The sequence below is a fragment of the Heteronotia binoei genome, chromosome 4 (genome assembly GCF_032191835.1).
Source record: "Heteronotia binoei isolate CCM8104 ecotype False Entrance Well chromosome 4, APGP_CSIRO_Hbin_v1, whole genome shotgun sequence".
In the NCBI taxonomy this organism is placed as follows: Eukaryota; Metazoa; Chordata; class Lepidosauria; order Squamata; family Gekkonidae; genus Heteronotia; species Heteronotia binoei.
The window spans coordinates 74,845,042-74,870,148 of record NC_083226.1 but is presented as its reverse complement, the minus strand read 5'-3'; the positions used below and the strand labels follow the sequence as shown (position 1 = coordinate 74,870,148).

Here is a 25,107-nt window from a genome sequence, read left to right as displayed (position 1 = left end):
CCCCCCGGAAGCACCTGGAATAAGAGATTTGCTTCAGGACACCTCCAACTTTACAATGGCCTCTGCAGTAATAAGTTCAGTTCCTACAACTGCTTCTCGATTTGCTCTCTTACAAGTGGATAGTGGCAGTGGATCAGAGTCAGAATCTGGAAAAGGAAGAGGGGATCGGAGTGCTGGGAAATCGCAAGTTTCAGGCAGCAAATCCATCTCTAATGAAAAAAAAAAAGAGAAAAGAAGAAAAAAGAAGGAACAGCAGCAGAGTGAAGCAAATGAGGTAGAAGGATGGTTATTTTAAATAATAAATTGCTAAATATCCTCATGTGAAGAAGGGGAAACAAAATGTGGTAAGTTGTAGTTCATGAATATATGGACAGATAGGGAAGGCTTCAACAGGGTTGGAAGGGGTATCCAATATTAATAGGGTTAGATATGTTTTAAAAAATGTTTTGCCCATTTTTTTCTGCAGTTTGTACTCAAAATAATTTACAAAATAAATTTTAAAACAGATTATTATAGATTGTATTACACAGATATTAATCCAAAAGAAACAAAAACCCGAACAAGAAGTGCCAAGACAATAACACCAAAGTAGTTGACGGATCAAACTTTAACTGCCAGGTAGATACTACTGATAATAGAAAGAGGGTGTCAGCATTGAGGATGCCCACTTGTCATCTCTAAAAGCAAAGGCATCTGGGGCAAGATATCTGATGATAATGTGAACAGGCAGGTTTGTAGAGGGAAAACAGTCCTTCCTGGTCCCAGAATAAGTAGGGCTTCAGAGGCCAAAAATCAGCATTTGAAATTGCTCCCTGAAATACACTAGTACCCACTATAAATGATTCAGCACAAATGATGTTCATTAAAGCAGATGCCTATGAGTACCCTGGTCCCACTGTATTCTGAGCCAGCTGAAGTTTCCAGATCATCTTCAGAGGCAGCACCATAACAGTAGTCCAGTCTGGCCATTACTACAGTATATATGTGTAATTAAGTAATTCCTTTCCAAGGCTGAACACACAGCATAAAATGGTGAAATGTATTTCATGTCACCAGTGCAATTTGAGAATCCTTAGGCCATGTAGAATCTGAAAGTATCCCCAGGCTCTGAATCATGTCCTTAAGGGAGACTGCAACCCTATCTCACATAGCTTGAATTCTTCATCTCCAGTCTGCATGCATCCCCTCCCCCCCTGAAACCAGCATTCTGGGTTAGGATTCAATTTATTCCCTCATTTATTCCATTACCAAATCCCAACATCTGTTCAATATATTCACTACTATGTCTGAACCCCCCAAAAAGGATGAAGAGTTGATGGTTTGTAGTGGTTAGCTGGTAACCTAGGACAGGGGAAAGCCCAAGCTCAAATCTCCTATCAGCTATAAAGCTCACTAGATGACTGGGCTGGGCCTCTTTCAGCCTAGCCTACATTCAAAGATGATTGTGAGGTTAAAAAGAAAATCATAAATGGTTCCTGAATGGTTGGGACAGAAAGATGAATGTTAACAGTATATTTGAGGCATTTCACTAGACAGCATCTTTTAGTAGTTCCATGTAGATAGGGAAAATTCCTGTGGAATGCCATGGCATATGTCTCCATGCATCACCTGAAGTTGATCCATCAGGTAGAAGTGGATTTCCAGAAGGTTAACAAAGTCAATGAAAGCAGCAAAGAAGTCTGGGAAGATCTATAGGGTCATTCTCAGCTTGTCTTTCTTTCAGCAGAAGTAATAAGAGTGGCCAAAATAACGCAATCCTAGATATGCTTGCTTGGAAATTGGCATCTATGGTTTCTTCAGTGTACTTGGATCATTGTATCCCTTATTGCACATGTTTTAAACTTAAATTGTTATTATTGGCTTGGATCCCACCTACAGTTTCCACAGATGAAAGGATTTCCATCTGTGGAAACTTGATTTCCATACTTCTCTCCTCCTTCTGTCACCCAAATTGTTGCTCCTGAGACTGAAAATCTGCCATTGGAAGAGGGAATCAGCTAATAGCCCATTCCCCTGCATAATACACCTCCTTATTTTTGATACAGTGATTCCTTTGTTTTTGTATAATAATAAAGGTTATTCATTTTCTAAACCAATTATACTATTAAAACATGCATTAAAATGTTCTTGTCTCTTTAATTCAGAGACTTTCTCACTGTTGCTCTCTTTATTTATTTATTTGGCTTATATCCCAACCTCCCCACTGAAGCAGGCTCAGGGCAACTTACATTCCATAAAAGTAATTCCTATATGTAAGGGAGTCAAGCAGGGATGTGTGATGGCCCCCTTACTATTTAATCTATACATAAATGACATAACAGAGAGCTTGTCAGGTCCCCAGTTCACTCTCCAACTTAAGGTCAGCAGAAAGTTTCGATCTTGCTTTACGCAGATGATACGGCCATAATATCCTCACCGAAATAGGTCTGAGAAGGCTATTACAATGTCTAGGGAGCAGGAGCAGTTCTTAGATTGCAAAGCAAAGACCTTTAGGCTTATCAACCCCCAAATAAGTCAAACATCAAGGAAAAAGAAAGAAAAGATAAATCCTCACGGAGAACGCAGGCAAGCAACCGTCTCCATCTGCAGACAAACCGGAAGCCTCGTCTAGGGACATACTGTAATGATGAAGCCCTTAAGATCAACAATGCAAAGACTAAAGTCAGTCTTCAGAAAAAAGCCCAAAATTTTCTGCTGGAGTATAGTGGGCAATCCAGTCAACCAATGCAGTGCCTTTAAATACCTGGGGGGGATCCTTAAGGAGTCACTGAATTGGAATGCCCACCTGGCATCGGTAAAATCCTCAGCACTGAGGATTGTGGGTCAATTCTCCCCTTTTTTCATACAAAGGATGGACGCTTGGTAGATCTGGCACTGAAATTATTTAAAAGCAAGGTTCTACCACAGCGGTCCCCAACCTTTTTGGTTGGTTTTATGGAAGACAATTTTTCCAGGGACCAGGGCGGGGGAGCACGATGGTTTCGGGATGACACAGTTGTGCACTTCATTTGTATTAGTTTGGTGTGGTGGTTAAGTGTGCGGACTCTTATCTGTGAGAGCGGGGTTTGATTTCCCACTCCTCCACTTGCAGCTGCTAGAGTGGCCTTGGGCCAGCCATAGCTCTCGCAAAGTTGTCCTTGAAAGGGCAGCTTCTGGGGAGAGCTCTCTCAGCCCCACCCACCTCACAGGGTGTCTGTTGTGGGGGAGGAAGGTAAAGGAGATTGTGAGCCACTCTGAAATTCGGAGGGCAGGATGTAAATCCAATGTCTTATTATTATTATTATTACTACATTGTAATATATAATGAAATAATTATACAACTCATGGCCTGGTTGCTAACAGGCCCAGGACCGGGAGTTGGGGCCCCTGTTCTACCAAATCTTTTGTATGTTGTCGAAATACAGGGGTGGAATGAGAATGCTTTATCTTGTCTGGAGGTAATCCAGAATCAATTCCTAAAACGAATTCTTGCTCTTCTTAGGAGCTCTCCTGCTGCCCTGATGAGGGCTGAAACAGGACTCCCTTCCATAAGAGCATGGGTACACCTAGCTATAATAAAATGTTGGGGAAAAAGTAAATCCTCTCATCATACTTTCCTTAATTACCATTCATTTAATTTTCTGTCAAAAGATCACATGCATTCTAGATACCTCAACAACATTATCCAGTTATTCTATTCCTGATGATCTAGGGGCCCAAAATGACAATTCTCAATTTAGGGATTTGATATATTTTTCAGATGAGTTGCTAGATCGTTCTCTAATCTTAAAATCTAAAGTAGCCCCCTGGTTCAGACTAATCAAATCTGATCATCTGATCCCCATACCTGGTTAATATCTCCAGATTTAACATCAGAACATCCTTCACAACTCTCCGCTTTCAAACTATGCAGACAACTCTGTTGACTGGTCGATATTCCCACATCCCAACAGAACAATGTTTTTGCATTTGTGGTTTGACGGATAGTGAGAGATAACCGAGAACTGGCCGAAGAGACTGATAATAGTAGACACGCCAACAAGGAGAGACTCCACACCAGTTCTTCCAGAACTATAAGTGTATTTACAGATATTAACAGAAGTGAGGTATATTTACAGTACAGAGCTTCAAAGTGCTTCGCCAGACTGTCAATAATACAAAGAGGAAAAAGTCTCTAGCACTCAGTTCCTTATATATTCCAGCCCACCAATCAGGTGAATATGCTGACTCACTGTGACTTAGGTACTTTCCAGGCATTGCATCAGCCTGCCCTGTGACTCGTATCACATGACTTCACTGCTTTGACAGTAGATGATCTGCATGCTTAACTTGTAAGCTACCAGTCACTGACATGGTTCAACTATGATGGAGGACCTCCCCCATTATATTCTATCCTGTCCACTCTACAATGCCCCCAGAATTAAATTTCTGTCTGAAGTGCTAACCTCCATAAAAGCACTTCAGAAACTGAAAAGATTATATTTCTGTTATCTGGCAATGATGCTCATGTGTCCTATAGAGTCTCTTTGTTTGCCCTTGCAGTTAAGAAGATAAGAGCAAGAGTAATATCAAATGTTGTAACGTCTTGAGGTTGGCCTTTCTGGGGAAATTTTAAGGTGTTAATTGGAAACTTTGTTTGGTTTCTGTTTTGTAGCGACCAATGGCTATACACAATTTTTGACTGACTGACTTGACATATAAGTAATATAAAAACTAGTATTGATATAAACCACAATTATAAAAATACAAAATATATAAAAACATAAAATAGTATCAGGTGTTATTTCAATCTTAGAATAGTAATATGTTAATATGTTGATAATGGTGTTGAATTTTGTTGTTTGGCTGTTACTACTAGATGTTCTATTGGGAAAAGGTTCTAAAGTTGCAAGTGTGCATTTGAGGTGGGCCAGATAGTTCAATCTCTGTTGTTCTCATTGATCTTAGTTAGCAAATGCCTGGCAGAAGAGCACTGTTTTGCAGACCCTACGGAACTGTGGAAGCTCTCACAGGGCCCTAACCTCCTGTAGGAGCTCATTTCACCAGAACGAAGCTACAACAGAAAAGGCCCTGGCTCTGGTCATCTTGACCAAAGTGCTCTTTGGGGAACATGCAGGGAAAGGCAGTCCCGAAGGTATGCAGGTCCCTGGCCATATAGAGCTTTAAAGGTGATAACCAGCACCTTGAAACGAATCTAGTAAGCAATAGGTAACCAGTACAGCATTATCAGCACAGGCTGAATATGCTCCCTTAAAGGAAGCCCCATACTGCAGCATTCTGCACTAGTTGAAGCTTCCGGGTTTGAGACAAGGGCAGCCCCATCTAGAGGGTATTGCAGTAATCCAGCCTTGAGGTGACTGTAGCATAGATCACTGTCACTGAGTTGTTGCGTTCGAGAAAGGGGACCAACTGCCTTATCAGCCGGAGGTGATAGAAGATTGATAATAAACTATTGGTACTGGCGTACATAGTCAAAATATATATGATAATAATCATCGGTAAGCAATAACACCTTCACTCATAAAGTGTGTACATCTGTACTTATTTAGTGCAATTCTTATTTGGTTCAATATAAAATTGACATCAGAACAATATATACTGGAACACAATATGTTTCACCTCCCCCAAATAATCACTACAACAATTTCATAAGGCAATAGCCTCTTAAAAGTAAATAGTTCACAACAGAACTTTTTTTTTTAGCAGGAACGCAGTTCTGGCTGCCTTGGTGCAAGAGGTTGGCCTAATATGCAAATCAGCTCATGCTAGGCTTCTTCTCCAAAAATGCCCTGTGTGAAACAATGGTGATATCAGGGGGTGTGGCCTAACATGCAAATGAGTTCCTGCTGGGCTTTTTCTACTAAAAAAGCGCTGGTTCACAACTGTGTGATTTTGGGTGGAGTCCTTAAGTGTTCCGTTCGTGAATTAGTAACAGAGAATAAGGAACTGTGTCTGCAGAATTCCTCATGGTTTCACTTGTTCGCTTCTTCCTCAGCCTTTTCTCCCAACATTTCACAGAACTATTGTCATATAAACAGTTTGTCAATATCACAAACTCAATCCAATGTATTGTCCACGGCTTGTAAGGCTGTGGACAAATCTTCCAGGGTGGAGTTGGACTGGCCACCCATCAATAGATAGAACTGGGTGTTATCTGTGTACTGATGGCATCCCAGCCCAAACCTCTGGGCAAGGGGGCACATGTAGATTTCAAATAACATTGGGGAGAGAACTGCTCCCTGTGGCACATCACATGTAAGTGGTTGCCATCGGAATAGCTCCTCCCTTATCGCCACCCTCTGTCCCCAACCCTGGAAAAAAGAGGAGAGCTATTGTAAGGACAACCCTTGGATCCCAGCATCGGCAAGGCGGTGGGTCAGTAACTGATGGTCAACCATGTTGAACGCAGCCAACAGGTCTAATGACATAAGTACTGCCGACAGTTCTAATAACATCAGTACTGCCAAACCGCCAAACCCCTGGAGGTCATCTGTGAGAGCGACCAGAACCGTCTCCATCCCATGACCCAGACAAAAGTTGGATTGAAGAGGGTTGAACACGGAAGTGTAATACAGAAAGCTCTGTAGCTGCACTGCTACTGTCCTTTCAGTGATCTTGCTCAAAAAAAGCAGATTTGACACTAGCTGATAGTTTGCCAATATGGCCGGGTCTAGTGATGGTTTCTTTACTGTTTTGTAGCTGCACAAGGTCCTTGTAATGTACCTATTAGTATGGAATTCACATTGAACAACCTGAGTTTTATGATTACATCTCCAGAATATACCTTCTAATGGGAACATATATGCGGTGTGGGTATTTCGCAGTGCTGAAATTCATGTCCATTGTTTTCCTTTGCAGCTCAGAAACCTTGCTTTCAAAAAAATTCCTCAGAAGTCTTCCCATGGATCCTGCTCATCTCAACATGAGCAAACTTCACAGAACTCAGTGCAGAAAGATTCTCAGGAAGAAAATTGGCAAGAATGGAGGCAAAGAGATGAACAGGTAGTTAAACTTTCTGCCTTGAATATTTTGCCTCAAGTATTAAGAATTGTCCTTGATAAAACTTTGATATAGATTTAGCTTTTCTGTTTACTATAAGATAAGTTGGTATCTGGGACTGCTTTGAATAACTGATTACAAACATATATACTCAGAAGTTATATTAAATTCAGTGAGACTTATTCTGTGCAGTCTTACGGGGAAAAGACCCAATTGTATACAAAGGAGAGTATAAAATCAAGAGATGGAAATAAATCTTGATCCTAACTTCTCAGTTACTTTAGTGAAAACTAAACATAAAGGCTGTTTCCTCTTCCATACTCTATTTCTTCTTTTTCTCTTCCCTTTGCTTATTAATATGTCTAGAGTTTCTCTTTTTTACTTTATTCTTTTAACATTTCCCCAGTTCGTGCCCATCTCTAGTCTGCTCTGTTGGATATAGAGTAGCAAGCAGTTGGCAACTTCAAGGGATATTCAAGCTCTGAAACAAAAATAGGCACGGAGTAGCAGGATGATTAAGTTTGGGAAATGGGATCAAACCTAAAATGTTCATTGAAAAAACATTCTTGACAACTTCTGTCACGTTGGTCAAAATATGACATGAAAGTGTGTGTGTTAGCTAAACCAATAAACTTGTTAACATCAGCAAGTTATCTTGCTTAACAAAGCAAGTTATGTTTAGTTCTTCATGGTCTGTGCCTCACTCAGATGGGTTTTGCAGACCAGTGATTCAGAAACTTCTGGAGTTTATAGCTAGATCAAAAATCTCGTTCCCCTCAAACATGGACTATGTTTGCAATGGGGGAGGAGTCTGCACTAGAGATGGGCATGAATCAACCCACGAATTGTGATTCGTGCACTAATTGGTCTGATTTGTTGTTTGTACCAAATTGGTTTGACTCTTGGTGATTTGTTTGTTTTGTTCTTGCGGTTTGTTTTCCCAGATAGCCTCGTGTTGATTCAATCAATTCCTAGGCAGCACTGGGGGTGGACTTCTGGGAGCCCTAGAAACACTCATAGGAGTTTTCCATAGCTTGATTGGCAGCTCCAGGAGCCAATCATGGAGCTCCATTTTGCAGTGCAATGTGAAGAGTTAGTTGTTGTGAGAACTGAAGCTGAGCTTTCCTGGAGGCACCTGCTTTGGGGGGCCATAACTTGGACATTCCAAATCCAGTCTTTGCCATATTTGGAGGGTGGGTGGAGGAGAGCCTGCTGAAGTCTTCTGATAAGTTTTACACCTCACAACAAAATGAACCATGAACCACCATTTCCCCAGTTCATGCCCATCCCTAGTCTGCACTGATGGGTATAGAGTAGCAAGCTGATCTGCCTGAATGGATCATTCAAAAATAGGGAGAGGCACAGCATGTCCAGCTCTTGAAGTTTTCAAATCATTGCTGTGCTTAGGTGCAAAGCCCACTGGTGTGAATGCACAAAAAAACCATCCAAAGAACAGTAAGTAATTATAGGTAAGCAACCTGTTTTTCCATTCCCATTTCCTTTATTAGCTGCTTTGACCAATCGTCTTAAGCTCAACCAGAATGTAAATTTGTCCGCTTTTGAAGAAGTCATCTATAGACCCTTTGATTCTAGCCAATTATCGCCCAGTCTCAAATTTACCGCTTCTGGGCAAGATAATTGAGAAAGCGGTGGCAGAGCAGTTTCAAGCTTTCCTGGAAGATAATCCGTCCTTGACCCCTTCCAGTCAGGCTTCCGTTCTGGTCATAGGGTGGAGACTGCTCAGGTCGCCCTCACAGATGATCTTAGAAGGTATCTGGATCAAGGTGGGTCAGCACTGCTGTTGCTTCTAGATCTTTCAGCAGCGTATGACACAGTCAACTACGATCTAATGACCCACCACTTTGCCGAAATTGGAGTCCAGGGGGTAGCCTTACAGTGGTTTTTCTCCTTCCTTCGTGGTTGGGGACAAAGGGTGGCTATCGATGAGCAGACCTCCCTGCATCACCCACTAGAATGTGGTGTACCACAGGGAGCTATTCTCTTGCCGATGATGTTCAGTCTCTATATGCGCCCCCTTGCCCAGATTGCCAGAGGTTTTGGGCTGGGTTGTCACCAGTATGCAGATGACACCCAGCTCTATCTGTTGATGGACGGCCACTCAGACTCTGCCCCAGACCATCTAACCAGGCCGTTGGAAGCAGTGGCTGGTTGGTTGCAATTGAGCCGACTGAAGCTTAATCCTACCAAGATGGAGGTCCTGTATATGAAGGGGGGGCCTAGGATCGGGCACTTGGCTCCCCACTGTGGATGGTGCATCTCTTGTGCCAGCTCAGAAGGTGAGGAGTCTGGGTGTGATACTGAATGCCACCCTCTCTATGGAGGCCCAGATCACAGCAGTTGCACAATCTGTCTTTTACCATCTGCAGCAGGCCAAACAACTAGTGCCCTATCTGGCTCCCTGGGACTTAGATACAGTGCTACATGCAACAGTCACTTTCAGGTTGGACTACTGTAAGAACATAAGAGAAGCCATGTTAGATCAGGCCAATGGCCCATCCAGTCCAACACTCTGTGTCACACAGTGGCCAAAAAGAATCATATATATACACATCTATATACACACACACATATACACACTGTGGCTAATAGCCACTGATGGACCTCTGCTCCGTATTTTTATCTAACCCCCTCTTGAAGGTGGCTATGCTTGTGGCCGCTACCACCTCCTGTGGCAGTGAATTCCACATGTTAATCACCCTTTGGGTGAAGAAGTTCTTCCTTTTATCCGTTTTAACCTGTCTGCTCAGCAATTTCATCGAATGCCCACGAGTTCTTGTATTGTGAGAAAGGGAGAAAAGTACTTCTTTCTCTACTTTCTCCATCCCATGCATTATCTTCTAAACCTCTATCATGTCACCCCGCAGTCGACGTTTCTCCAAGCTAAAGAGCCCCAAGCGTTTCAACCTTTCTTCATAGGGAAAGTGTTCCAGCCCTTTAATCATTCTAGTTGCCCTTTTCTGGACTTTCTCCAATGCTATAATATCCTTTTTGAGGTGCGGCGACCAGAACTGCACACAGTACTCCAAATGAGACCGCACCATCGATTTATACAGGGGCATTATGATACTGGCTGATTTGTTTTCAATTCCCTTCCTAATAATTCCCAGCATGGGGTTGGCCTTTTTTATTGCAAACGCACACTGTCTTGACATTTTCAGTGAGTTATCTACCATGACCCCAAGATCTCTCTATTGGTCAGTCTGCCAGTTCACACCCCCATCAACTTGTATTTGTAGCTGGGATTCTTGGCCCCAATGTGCATTACTTTGCACTTGGTCACATTGAACCGCATCTGCCACGTTGATGCCCACTCACCCAGCCTCAACCCTTTGGAGTTCCTCACAATCCTCTCTGGTTCTCACCACCCTGAACAATTTAGTGTCATCCGCAAACTTGGCCACTTCACTGCTCACTCCCAACTCTGAATCATTTATGACCAAGTTAAAGAGCATGGGACCCAGTATCGAGCCCTGCGGCACCCCACTGCTTACCGTCCTCCACTGCGAAGACTGCCCATTTATACTCACTCTCTGCTTCCTATTACTCAGCCAGTTTTTGATCCACAAGAGGACCTGTCCTTTTACTCCATGACTCTCAAGCTTTCTAAGGAGCCTTTGATGAGGAACTTTATCAAAAGCTTTCTGGAAGTCAAGGTAAACAACATCTATCGGGTCTCCTTTGTCCACATGTTTGTTCACCCCCTCAAAGAAATGTAACAGGTTAGTGAGGCAAGATCTTCCCTTAGAGAACCCATGCTGAGTCTTCCTCAATAACCCGTGTTCATCAATCTGCGTACTCATTCTGTCCTTGATAATGGTTTCTACCAACTTTCCCGGTATTGAAGTCAGACTGATTGGCCTGTAATTTCCCGAATCTCCTCTGGAGCCCTTTTTAAAGATGGGGGTGACATTTGCTACCTTCCAGTCCTCAGGAATGGAGGCAGATTTCAATGAAAGATTACAGATTTTTGTTAGAAGATCCACAAGTTCAACTTTGAGTTCTTTCAGAACTCTCGGATGTATGTCATCCGGACCCGGTGACTTATTAGTTTTTAATTTGTCTATTAGTTGTAGGACCTCCTCTTTTGTCACCTCAATCTGACTCAGGTCTTTCAACACCCCTTCCAACATTAGTGGTTCAGGGGTGGGCAAAAAGTTCTCATCTTCCACAGTGAAGACGGAGGCAAAAAATGCATTCAGCTTCTCAGCCATTTCCCTATCCTCCTTCAGCAATCCTTTTACCCCATGGTCATCCAAGGGCCCCACTGCCTCCCTGGCTGGTTTCCTACTTCTAATATATTTGAAGAAATTTTTATTGTTGGTCTTTATGTTTTTTGCAATATGCTCCTCATAGTTCCTTTTTGCCTGCCTGATCACAGTCTTGCATTTGATTTGCCACAGCCTGTGTTCCCTTTTATTAATCTCACTTGGACTGGTTTTCCACCGCTTAAAGGAGTCCTTCTTACCTTTTACAGCTTCCATTACTTTGTTAACCATGCAGGCCTTCCCTTATACCTGTTTGTGCCTTTCCTAACTTGTGGTATGTATTTTATCTGAGCTTCTAGGATTATAGTTTTAAATAGTCTTCAGGCTTGCCCAAGGGTTTTTACCGTATTTACCTTTGCTTTCAGTTTCCTCCTCACATGCCTCCTTATCTCAGAGAATTTACCCCTTTTAAAGTTAAACGTGGTTGTGGCTGTCTTTTGGGGCAACCCTCTATTTATACAAACGGTGAAATCAATAACATTATGGTCACTGCTCCCAAGCGGTGCAATCACTTTTACATCTCTCACCAAGTCTTGGGCATTACTTAGGGCCAAATCCAGGATCACCCCACCCCTGGTAGGTTCTGAGAACATCTGCTCCATAGCACAGTCATTGAGAGCATCAAGAAACTCAATCTCTTTCTCTCGACCAGAACACATATTGACCCAATCAATCTGCGGGTAGTTAAGATCACCTATTACGACACAGTTTTTACGTTTAGCTGCTATCTTTGATCCTTCCATCATATTATAATTGTCCCCTCTGTTTTGATTTGGTGGGCGATAACAAACTCCCATAGTTAAATTTCCTTTTGGGCCCTCTATTTCAACCCAAAGCATTTCTAAAAGGGAATCTAATTCTCTGACCTCAGTCTTACTGGACCGTATATCCTCTCTGACATACAGAGCCACCCCACCTCCAACCCTTCCCTCCCTATCCTTCCGATATAACTTATATCCAGGAATCACCGTGTCCCACTGATTCTCCTCATTCCACCAAGTTTCTGAAATTCCCACAATGTCTATGTTTTCTCCCAACACTAAACATTCTAATTCTCCAATTTTACTTCGAACTCTTCTAGCATTTGCATACAAACATCTATAATTCCCCAGGCAAGCTAGGCCCGCAACCTTCCTCCTGCTGCCTCGAGACTCTGGCAGACAGTCCATACTGTTAGTCACCATCACAGTGGACAACTCTGATCCATTACCCGGTAGAAAAATAGCAGCTAACCCTTCATCTCTTTGAGATGAGTCCTCCCGAACCAGAGACGTTTCATCTCCTGTCGGCTTTCCCCCAAGATTTAGTTTAAAAACTGCTCTGCCACCTTTTTGATTTTAAGCGCCAGCAGTCTGGTTCCATCCGGGGACAAGTGGAGACCGTCTCCTTTGTACAGCTCCCGCTTGTTCCAGAAAGCATCCCAGTGCCTAACAAACTTAAACCCTTCTTCCTTACACCATCGTCTCATCCACACATTGAGACGTCTAATTTGTGCCTGTCTCTCCAGCCCTGCACATGGAACAGGTAGCACTTCTGAGAAGGCTACCCTGGAGGCCTTAAGTCTCCTGCCTAGCAGCCTAAATTTTTCCTCCAGGACCTCATTACTGCATTTCCCCACATCGTTGGTGCCAACATGCACCACGACCACAGGCTCCTCCCCAGCACTGTCTATCAGCCTATATACTACGCGTGTAATGTCCGCTACCTTCACACCAGGCAGGCAAGTCACCATACGTTCAGTACACGGTTTCGCCACCCAGCTGTCTACTTGCCTAAGGATCAAATCACCAACAACCAAAACACCCCCTCTCCCCCTGCCCAGGGATGGTTCCTTGGCGCGAAAGGATTCCCGCTCACCAACCGAAGAAGAGGTCCCTTCTGAGGGCGCATTCCCCTTATCCTCAGCACGGTGCCCTGTTCCCTCCTGACCCTCACGCTCTCTGGCAGCAACGGGGCTGCTATGTTCAGAGCGGGGCTCATCTAATACGCCCCCGAGAGTCTTCCCCAAGTGCCTAACTGACCGTCTCTGCTTCTCCAGGGCAATTACCTCGGTCTCAAGGGTACGAACTTGTTCCCTGAGGACCAGGAGCTCCTTGCATCGAGCACACACCCAAGACTTCTGTCCTTTGGGCAGATAGTCATACATGTGACACTCAGTGCAAAACACTGGAAAGCCCCCACCCCTCTGCTGGCATTCTATCTTCATGATATATATATATTTTTAAAATATACTGTAACTTGCTCTACACAGGCTTGCCCTTGAGGCTGACCTGGAAACTCCAGCTGGTGCAGAATGCGGCAGCACATTTGCTGACTGAATCACCTGTATGGGCAAGCAGTTGGCCAATGCTTTGCAGCCTACACCGGCTGCCAATCCACTGGATCCGCTTCAAGGTATTAGTACTGACATTTAAAGCCTTGTGTGGCCTGGAACTGGCATACCTGAGGGACCATCTCTTCCCATATGAGCCCTGGAGGCCATTGCGATTGGCCACTAAACATCTTCCGACCGTTCCTGGCCCAAGAGACGTTCACCTTGCTTTGGCCAGGGCTTTTTTGGCCTTGGCCCCGACTTGGTGGAATCAGCTCCCCATAGAGGTTCGGGCCCTCTTGGATCTGTTGTCATTCCAGAGGGCCTGTAAGATGGAGCTGTTTCGCCAGGCCTTTTGCTGAGGCAGGCAGGCGTCCCTATCTTGCTACACCATCTAACTGGCCTCCCAATGCTGACAACACTGATACCACCAACTGCCAATACAGATTACCATCTGGACTGAGGAGAAAATCGGGCCAATATAGTTGGCATCTTTGGACACCAGGCTGTGTATTTAAGTGTCTACACTAGCCACGCTGTTACTGACCTTAACTTTTAACTTTTAATGTTTTTAACTGTTTAACTGTTTTATTGTAATAGTGTAATTATTGGTTTTACTGTTTGATATGTTGGAATCCGCCCTGAACCCACTTTGAAAAAGGGCGGAATATAAATCCACAGAAATAAATAATAAATAAAAAAATAAATTATCAAACGTATACAGTAGATACACAATATTACTCACAAAATTCAAAGGTTACAGTCAAAATATTAAAATCTAAAAAGTAAATAAAATATTAGAACAGGATTTCTAATAAAACCTATTATTTAGTTAAGTATACATACCAGATTCTGTTACAATCGGATCAATCCAGATTTTTGTTATTTTATAGATAAAATGATCATTAAATATTTTGTAACAAAATAGGGGGTTTCAGGATTAATATCTGCCAACAAATAGGGGAGCATCAGTTGGTAATTGGTGTTTTTTAAGAATGGGGATTATCCAAATTGATCTAGGAACTGACTACTGATGACAAAATAATAGATGGCCAAGTGTTTCTACAGCTCCAGGCTCACAATCAGATAAGTGATCTGAGTACTGGGACTTTAGAAAAACGACCTTTCAGCTCAGCAGTGAGAAAAGAATTAAGCCTAGCAAGAGTGAAAGCACATCTATGACTAGGTTTTTAGGGATCTAGTATAGGAAGGAAGAGACCTTGGAGGAGGAATACCTAGGGCAAGAGTGTTTCTTATAAAGTCAAGGGCTTGTTTGTACTTCTAAATTAGAATGGAAGTAGAGAAAGGATATGCCCACACCGCAGATAATTGTGTCAGTGGTATTGCTCCATAGTTAATAATTGCACAATGTATTTAAAAAGATAATTTTTAGGAACAGATTATGTATGCATAAAATGACTTGAATTCCAGGAACTCAGTTATTTTCAATCATACTTTCCCTAGATTTTGTAGAAGTCTTGACTAATTTTACTGCTCCTTTGTAGTACAGGTTGAGATTTGGTGGGAAATAGTTTAATCACACTTATACCAAAGTAAGCTTCAAAACAAAGTTCCTGACCATCTTGTTTTTTCAGCTGACTTCTGAAATGTTTGAAGCAGATCTTGAAAAGGCTTTACTTCTAAGCAAACTGGAATATGAAGAACACAGAAAGGTATTTCCTGCTTTTATTGCAGTTTGATTGCAGTGGATGTTCTCATCAACTCTTTGGATGAGTTCCAGAATCAAATATTTGGTTAATCTACAGGAAATATATAGAAATTTCATTTTTTTAAAAAATGTACATTTCCAAAATATATTAGTTGTTAGGGCATTAAAAGAAGTGTCAGCTAACTGCTGTGCATTCAGAGAACTTTAAAACTGCTGTAGTAAGCTTGTTTATTTTCATATATTTTGACCAAAGATTAGCTCTTTCAGGTCTGTTATTTTTTCTTGGAGAAAGGATTAGAGAACAATGTAGCTGTTTAGAGCTGGCATTTCCCCACTTCAGGTTTGGCAGCAAACTTGTGATGAGACTGTAAGAGCATCTTATAAGGTGATATGAAATCCTATGAGATAGCGGTGAAAGCTGTGAGGAAAGAGTTTTACACAGCCTCCATTACATCTGCTAGCTCTTGCCCAGCACAACTGTTTAGAGTAATTTGGTTGTTAACATCTCTCAGAGAGAACTCAGAAGTACTAGAAATTCAGCCATTAGCTTTGAGGCTTTTGTGGACTTTTTTGCAGAGAAAGTCTTGTTACTTTGCCACTACCTCCCCACCAACATTGATATAGTAAATGAACTGGAGGCTCCTTCACCGCCTTTGGATTCAGTCTCCCAGTTTCAGCTAGCTCACCCAGGCTAGTGTCGAAAGGATCCTGGGTACTTTTAGGCCAACCATTTGTATCTTAGACCTGTGTCCCTTGTGGCTGGAGAAGGCTGGTGGTGAGAGGATACAGGGCCCTATGGTGGACTTTATCAATCTGTCCCTAGACTTTGGGGGTCTATCCAGAGGAATTGAAAGAGGCTCTGGTCATAGAATTCTTGAAAAAAACAACTTTGGATCCTCTAGATCCTTCCAATTACTTCCCAGTTTTGATTTTTTTGTTCCTGGGTAAGTTAAGAATGACATGTCAGTCCTGGATCTGTTCCTGCCCTGGCCATGAAACAAAGATGGCTTTGGTCACCCTCATGGATGAACTCTGCAAACAGCTGGATTGAGGTGGTCAGCACTGGTGGTGCTGTTGGATCATAACAGTACCGTTTGACATGGTTGATTATGATCTTCTGACCCACTGCCTCACCAACATAGGAGTTTGGGGGTAGTCTTTCAGTGGCTTACATCTTTTGTCCAAGGCTGGGGACAGAGGGTGGCACTGGGAGAGAGGGTATTGCCCAGGTACCCCTTAGTCTGTGGAGCCCCTCAACGGCAGTGCTCTCCCTGATTTTATTTAACATCTATATGCGCTCCTTGCCCAGCTGGTGCGGAGGTTTGGGCTGGGTTGTCATCAATATGGTGATGATAACCAGCTTTTTCTGGTGATGGGTAGCCAACCAGATACTGCCCCAGAAAATCTGTCAGAGGGGTTGTAGGCTGTGATGGGTTGGCTAAAACAGCTGACTGAGACTTAATCTTTCTAAGATGGAGATTCTGTGGCTGGGATGGGGAGATTCCAGTTTGGAATGCCAACACTTGGATCTTGATGTCAACAGACTGGGTGTGATTCTGCATGCCTCCTTGACAATTGAGGCCCAGGTCACAAATTTTGTCAGGCTGGGTTTTTTTCAAATGCATCAGGTAAGGCAACTGGCTTCCCTACCAGTCTTGCTCCAGTCTAGCCTCTGTAATGCATGCAAAGGACTGGATTACTGTAACTCACTCTACGTGGGCTTACCCTTAAGGCTGACCTGGAAACTCCAACTGATACAGAATGCTGCAGTATGGGTCCTTACTAGGATGCTGCGCACAACACATATTCATCCTATGCTACATGAATGGCATTGGCTTCCAACGGAGTACCAGATCAGATTCAAGATCTTGGTATTGACCATTAAGACTATTAACGGTCAGGGACCTATGTATCTTTGGGACTGCCTCTCCTGGTATACCCTCGGAAGAGTGTTATGCTTGACAGATCAGAACTTACTGGTGGTTCCTGACTTGAGAGACTTCTGGCTGCCCTTGACCAAGGCATTCTTTGCTCTGATTCCAACATGATGGAACTCTTGGCCAAACAACATCCATGCCCTGCAGTATATGCTACAATTCCACAGGATATGCAAGGCAGAGATGTTCCACCTGGCATTTGGTTGAGGCCAGTGATGGTCCTGTTTTGGTACTTCCCCCCCCCCCTTTGCCCCCCATGAGATAGTAGCTCTGCTGGAGTTTAGCGCCATCTTTAGTTACACCTAGGGCCGGCTCACCCACTAGGCATTTGCCTAGGGCGCCGCTAGGGGGCGCAAAATTGGGCTCTCCCCCCCCCCCGTGTCCAAGACAAATGCCTCTCACTGCTGTCACTGCCGCCCGCCCCCTCCCTTCCCTTCCACTGCTCAGCGCTGTGCTCCACCCCTCAGCACGATCAGAGGAGTGCCACGACGAGGCTCAGCCCTACCTGTTTTGACAAGGCCCAGACTTCTAAGTTCTTTGATGAGTGCACTGGAGGAGGTTTGCTCCCTCCTCATTTCCGGTTCCAGAAGCGAAGGGGAAGAAGCAACCTCCAGCATGCTCTTCAAAGAACTTAGAAGAAGCCTGGGTCATGTTGACGTGGGTAGGGCTGAGCCTTGTCATGGCACTCCTCTGATCGTGCCGGGGGGGGGGCAATAGAGTGCGGCGCCACATTGCAGTGCTCCTGAGGGGGGGCAGCGGGCAGGGAGTATGCCTGGGGTGCCATACACCCTAGGGCCGGTACTGGTTACACCATGGTGCTCTTATTGTTTTAACTGGTTTTAATTGGTTTTATTTGATGTTTTATGGGAGTTTTGTACACTACCTTGAGGATGGCTGATAAAATATTTAAATAAATAAATGTAAGTAGATATCAGGAATCTGACCCATATAGCTATCTCTATACAAACTTGGGAGCTTGAGACCAGGCTGCATCCCCACAGTGTTGGATATTGTGCTGTCATTGCACTATAGCAATAATTCACAACAGAACTTTCTTGTGTGGACAAGACAATCTAGTTAAGGATTGCTGCAGAGCAACAATAGTCAATGACGTGGATGTAGTATAGTTATGGCAATTTAAAATCTAACCAACAGTTTTGTGCTTAGTGAAGTCAGAGTAACATCAAATCAAGCAAAAGGTGCTGGTATTTTCACATCTGATATAATGGTGTTGTACATAAGGGGTCTACACCTTTGCAGGCACTGATATAAATAAACTTTTTGTGAGGTCACTAGGCAGAGCTGAGTTTTTGTATATTTGTTCCATGGGCATAGTTTCAGAATACTAACCAAGACAAATAAGAATATAAGAGAAGCAATACTGGATCAGGCCAATGGCCCATCCAGTCCAACACTCTGTGTCACACAGTGGCCAAAAAACCCAAGTGCCACCAGGAGGTCCACCAGTGGAGCCAGGACTACTAAGAAGCCCTCCAACTATGCCCCCCCCAAGTACCAAGAATACAGAGCATCACTACCCCAGACAGAGAGTTCCAACAAACGCTGTGGCTAATAGGCACTAATGGACCTCTGCTCTATATGTTTATCCAATCCCCTCTTGAAGCTGTCTATGCTTGTAGCCGCCGCCACCTCCTGTGGCAGTGAATTCCACATGTTAATCACCCTTTGGGTGAAGAAGTACTTCTTTTTATCCATTCTAACCTGACTGCTCAGCAATTTCATTGAACGTCCATGTGTTCTCATATTGTGAGAAAGGAAGAAAAGTACCTCTTTCTCTACCTTCTCTGTCCCATTCATAATCTTGTAAACCTCTATCATGTCACTCCACAGTCAATGTTTCTCCAAGCTAAAGAGCCCCAAGTGTTTTAACCTTTCTTCATAGGGAAAGTGTTCAAACCCTTTAATCATTCTAGTTGCCCTTTCTGGACTTTTCCAATGCTATAATATCTTTTTTGAGGTGCGGTGACCAGAATAGTTCACAGTACTCCAAATGAGGCTGCACCCTGGATTTATACAGGGGCATTATGATACTGGCTAGTTTGTTTTCAGTTCCCTTCCTAATAATTCCCAGCATGGCATTGGCCTTCTTTTATTACAGTTGCACACACTGTCTCGACATTTTCAGTGAGTATCTACCATGACCCCAAGATCTCTCACTTGGTCAGTCTCCTCCAGTTCACACCCTATCAACTTGTATTTATAGTTAGGATTTTTAGCCCCAATGTGCATTACTTTACACTTGGCCGTGTTGAACCTCATTTGCCATGTTGACGCTCACTCACCCAGCCTCGACAGATCCCTTTGGAATGCCTTACGATCCTCTCTGGTTCTCACCACCCTAAACAGTTTAGTGTCATCCACAAACTTAGCCACTTCACTGCTTACTCTCAACTCCAAATCATTAATGAATAAGTTAAAAAGCATCAGACCCAGTACTGAGCCCTGCGGTACCTCACGGCTTACCACCCTCCACTCCGAAATTTGCCCATTTATACTCATTCTGTTTCCTATTAATTAGCCAGTTTTTGATCCACAAAAGGACTTGTCCTTTTATCCCATGACTCTCAAGCTTACTAAAAAGCCTTTGATGAGGAACTTTATCAAAAGCTTTCTGGAAATCAAGGTAAACAACATCTATTGGGTCCCCTTTGTCCACATGTTTGTTCACCCCCTCAAAAGATACTAACAGGATACTGAGACAAGATCTTCCCTTACAGAACCCATGCTGTGTTTTCCTCAATAACTTTTGTTCATCAGTGTGCCTACTAATTCTCTCTTTGATAACGGTTTCCACTAACTGCCCTGGTATTGAAGTCAGACTGACTGGTCTGTAATTTCCCAGATCTCCTCTGAAACCATTTTAAAGATGCGGGTGACATTTGCTACCTTCCAGTTCTCAGGAACGGAGGCAGATCTCAATGAAAGATTACATATTTTTGTCAGGAGATCCACAATTTGAATTTGGATGTATGCCATCTTGGCCTGGTGACTTATCAGTTTTTAAGTTGTCTATCAGTCGTAGGACCTCCTCTCTTGTAGCCTCAATCTGACTCAAGTTTTTCAGCACCCCTCCCAAAATCAGTGGTTCTGGAGTGGGCAAACACTTCTCATCTTGCACAGTGATGGCAGAGGCAAAAAATGCATTCAGCTTCTCAGCCATTTCCCTATTCTCTTCCAGTAAACCTTTTACTCCTTGCTTGGTCATCCAAGGGCCCCACTGCCTCCCTGGCTGGTTTTTTTGTTGGTCTGTATGTTTTTTGCAATATGTGCCTCATAGTCCCTTTTTGCCTGTTTGATCATAGACTTGCATCTGATTTGCCACAGCCTGTGTTCTGTTTTACTAACCTCACTTGGACTAGCTTTCCACCACTTAAAGGAATCCTCCTTACCTTTTACAGTTTCCATTACTTTGTTTGTTAACCATGCAGGCTTTTAAAAATACCTATTTGTGCGTTTCCTGAGTTGTGGTATATATTTCATCTGAGCTTCTAGGAATGTAGTTTTAAATAGCCTCCAGGCTTCCCCAAGGGCTTTGACCTTGTTTGTCTTTCCTTTCAGTTTCCTTTTCACATGCCTCCTCATCTCAGAGCATTTACCCTTTTAAAGTTAAAAATGGTTGTGTTGGTCTTTTGGGGCAACTCCTTATGTATACAAATAGAGAAATCAACAACATTATGGTCACTGCTCCCAAGCGGTGCAATTGCTTTTACATCTCTCACCAGGTCTTGGGCATTACTTAGGACCAAGTCCAGGATTGCCCCACCTCTGGTAGGTTCTGTGACCATCTGTTCCATAGCACAGTCATTGAGAGTGTCTAGAAACTCCATCTGTTTCTCCCAACCAGAACACATATTGACTCAGTCAATCTGTGGGTAGTTAAAATCACCTATTATGACACAGTTTTTATGTTTAGCCGCTGTCTTTAATTCTTTCATCATTTTATAAATCATCCTCTATCTTTTGATCCGGTGGGTGATAACAAACTCCCAGAGTTAAACTTCCTTTTGGACCCGCTATTTCAACCCAAAGCATTTCTAGAAAGGAATCTAATTCTCTTACCTTCTCAGTCTTTCTGGACTGTATACCCTCCCTGACATACAGAGCCACCCCACCTCCAACCCTTCCCTCCCTATCCTTCCGATATAATTTATATCCAGGAATTACCGTGTACCACTCATTCTTCTCATTCCACCAAGTTTCTGAAATACCCACAGTGTCCGTATTTTCCCCCAACACTAAGCATTCCAACTCCCTGATTTTACCTTGGACACTTCTAGCATTTGTATATAAACATCTATAATTTCCCAGGCAACTTAGGCCCGCAACCTTCCTCCTGCCAGCTCAAGACTTTACCAGGTAGTCCATACTGTTTGTCACCATCTCAGTGGAGAACTCTAATTCATTGCCTGGTAGAAAAGTAACATCTAACCTGTCATCTCTTTGAGATGAGTCATCCCAAACCAGAGACATTTCATCTCCTGTTGGCTTTCCCTTAAGATTCAGTTTAAAAACTGCTTTGCCACCTTTTTGATTTTAAGTGCCAGCGGCCTGATTCCTTCTGGGGACAAGTGGAGACTGTCTCTTTTGTACAGCTTCCACTTGTTCCAAAAAGCATCCCACTGCCTAACAAACTTAAACCCTTCCTCCATACGCCATTGTCTCATCCACGCATTGAGACTCCTAATTTGTGTCTGTCTCTCTGGCCCTGTGCGTGGAACAGGTAGCACTTCTGAGAAGGCTAGCTTGGAGATCCTGGCCTTGAGTCTCCTGCCTAGCAGCCTAAATTTTCCCCCCAGGACCTCACCACTGCATTTTCCCACATCATTGGTACCAACATGTACAACAACCACCGGCTCCTCCCCAGCACTATCTGTCAACCTATCTACAACACACATAATGTCTACTACCTTTGCACCAGGCAGGCAAGTCATCATACGGTCAGTACGCAGTTTTGCCATCCAGCTATTTATTTGTCTAAGGATTGAATCACCAACTACCAAGACACTCCCTCCCCTTCCTGCCCAGGGAAGGTTTCTTGGCATGAAAGGATACCTGCTCATGAACTGAAGAAGAGATCTCTTCTGAGGGTGCATTCCCCTTATCCTCAGCACGCTGCCCTGATCCCTCTCGACCCTCATGCTCTCTGGCAGCAACAGGGCTGCCATGTTTGGAGTGGGGCTCATCTAACAAGTCCCCGAGAGTCTTTTCTGAGTGCCCAACTGACTGTCTCTGCTTCTCCAGATCAGCCACCTTGGCCTCAAGGGTGCAAACTCATTCCCTGAGAACCAGGAGCTCCTTGCACTGATCACACACCCAAGACCTCTGTCCAGTAGGCAGATAGTCATACATGTGACACTCAGTGCAAAACACTAAAAAGCCCCCACCCCCCTGCTGGCACTCTGCCTTCATAATAGCTTTTAAAATATACAATCCTCTCATTAAACCCTTTTGTGTTTATTTGGTTCTCCTTGTGGAAAGTCTGCTTTCCTTATTGGGGGCACAAGGAGACTAGGGCCTCCGTTTCCTGGTTCTTCTGGCTTCTTACAGAGCCCCCAGGCTAAGAGCCACAAACCAAGAGCCCTTTAGCTCTCACACCTCTGGCAAGGTGAAGCCTTATAAATGCAAAGAGGGTGGGGCCAGTAGTAAGCCCCAGGCAACACGGATGCTCACAATTAGCAACAATCACCTACAGGCCACTCAAAACAAACAGCAGTTCCCCAGCAACCACACAAACTCAGACTCTCTCCTCCTGTAGATTAGCACTCAACTTCCCCCCAGCTGTTTAGAAAAGGCAGTTAAGAAAGGGAAACACACACCCTTAAAGCAGCACACCTTTCCTGCTCTCTCCCAGATCTCAACTGTCACATCAAATGAAAGCTCAACACTCACATCAAATTGTTTCAGATAATTTTGTTTGCATACCTTTTCCCTTTTGTATATATTTTTGTATTCTGTGTAATTCTAAACTGGGCCCTAGAGTTTACAGAGACTGCAGAGGCAGATGAGGGATTTTTGTACAAATATGGGAAAGGCCACATCTTTGAAGAAAACCTGAACTCTATTTAAAAAATACACTGCTACTGAGATTTTGCATGGTTATGTTCTGAGATCTCAGTGGCCATTTGGGGGTTATTAGGCAACCATGACAATATAGCTGAGTGTTACCACTCTTGGTTTCTATGAGTCCAAGGGATGGTGGTCAGCAGGCTGAAAAAGATAAAAGATGGAAGGAAGGAAAGAAGGAAAGGGGATTGATGGAGGAGAGACTGAAGGGGGAGAACAACAATGGAGGCCCAAGTAGCAGCCACTATTAGATCCGCCTTTTTTCATCTTCGGCGGGTGCAGCAGTTGGCCCCTTTAATAATAATAATAATAATAATAATAATAATAATAATACTTTTTATTTATATCCCGCCCTCCCCGCACAAGCAGGCTCAGGGCGGCTCACAACATACAAATGCAATACAATAAAATCATACATAGCAGTAAAATCATCCTAAATCAATTTACAGATTATATTAAAATTAACATTATGGTGCTATAATAGGTCTTTCATAAGTTCAATGGCAGAAAAAACATATCCAGCGGCACTTTCTTAGCTCGGTATTAGGCGAAGGCTATTTTGAAGAGGTAGGTCTTACAGGCCCTGTGGAATTGGTCTATACATCGCAGGGCCTGTACCTCCTCTGGGAGTTGATTCCACAGCAGTGGAGCCGCAATGGAGAAGGCCCGGTCCTGGGTGGTCTTCAATCTGGCCTCCCTTGGCCCAGGATATTCAGCTGGTTCTTTCCAGCTGACCTCAGCGCTCTCTGGGGCTCATATGGGGAGAGACGGTCCCTCAGGTAGGCAGGTCCTCGGCCATATAGGGTGTGACGAAACCGGCCCCTCCTTAAATTCTGAGCCGGAGGGGTTGCCTCCTACAGAGGTGACTCCGTAGCAGAATCCAACCAAACAAGAAGAAACCCGTTAACCCAAACAGAACATTTACCAATATTAGGAATTTTCCCAACAATACACAAAGTCCCACACCCTAGTCCTTTCTGGACAAACAGTCGCATTGCTGCATTCAGAAGGAATGTCCAGTCTTTAAGATGTACTCCTCCATCTCCCAGGACCACCTCTGGAGTTTGGTGCTCTCCCTCAGTTGCTGCTGTTGCTGGGATGAGTGGTCCATCAAAGGAGGAAATCCCTGGTCCCACATATGGGGTTGGAAACTGCCCAGTTCCCACACAGTTGCTTCTTTATCCCTCATTGGTGGGATGTTCCCCCCGTCCACTCTGACCTCCCAGAAAACCACCTCTGGGGCTCCAAACAATTGCTGTCCCAGCTTCTTTTTGTCTCCTTCCTTCCTACCTATATGCAACACCATGGACCTCGCAGAGAATGGCTGTGGTATATTCACCTGCCCCACTTTAACGGCCTTTCCCGTCTTCTCCATACCACCACATAAGTAGCCTCGTCCAGGTCATCCACAATCACATGGGGTCCCTCCCATTCCACTTTCCGTTCACCAGTATGAAGTGGCAGGAAATCCATCACCCTATCCCCTGTCTCAGCTTCTGCGAACTCCACTTTCTGGTCCCTTGCCACCTCACACAGTGGTTCCAGCCTAGGGTCACTTTGAACCTCAGACAGGAACATTTCTGGCTCCCCCAGACTTCCTATCATCTGTTCCTTCAAGCCACCCCTAGTCCCACTGTTTCCAGGACACTCAGCCAAAGTTTGATCTGGGTTCTCCGCCCCCTCAGTTGGTTTTTCAGTGTCAACCAACTGAGCTCCTTCCTGCCTGGAAGGCTCCACAGCATCCTGCTGCCCTTGCGGAAATAGGCACACCCTCCTGCAGGGCTTGAGACAGGCTGGTCCTCCCCCTCCCTGGTTGGTGGTGAGGTGGCTTCCCTAAAGTTG

The 25,107-nt window shown here is 43.9% G+C and overlaps 1 protein-coding gene across 4 annotated transcripts in view; it reads left to right on the top strand.

Annotated features, from left to right (window-relative positions):
• GKAP1 (G kinase anchoring protein 1) overlaps positions 1 to 25,107 on the top strand; it is a 53,495-nt gene that overhangs the window by 3,461 nt on the left and 24,927 nt on the right. For all 4 annotated transcript variants that reach the window (XM_060235405.1, XM_060235406.1, XM_060235403.1 and 1 more), the window contains exons 2-4: positions 12 to 274; positions 6,838 to 6,981; positions 15,171 to 15,248. In XM_060235405.1, coding sequence (XP_060091388.1) covers positions 56 to 274; positions 6,838 to 6,981; positions 15,171 to 15,248 — 441 coding nt within the window. In that variant the 5' untranslated portion in view covers positions 12 to 55. The remainder of the gene's footprint in view (positions 1 to 11; positions 275 to 6,837; positions 6,982 to 15,170; positions 15,249 to 25,107) is intronic.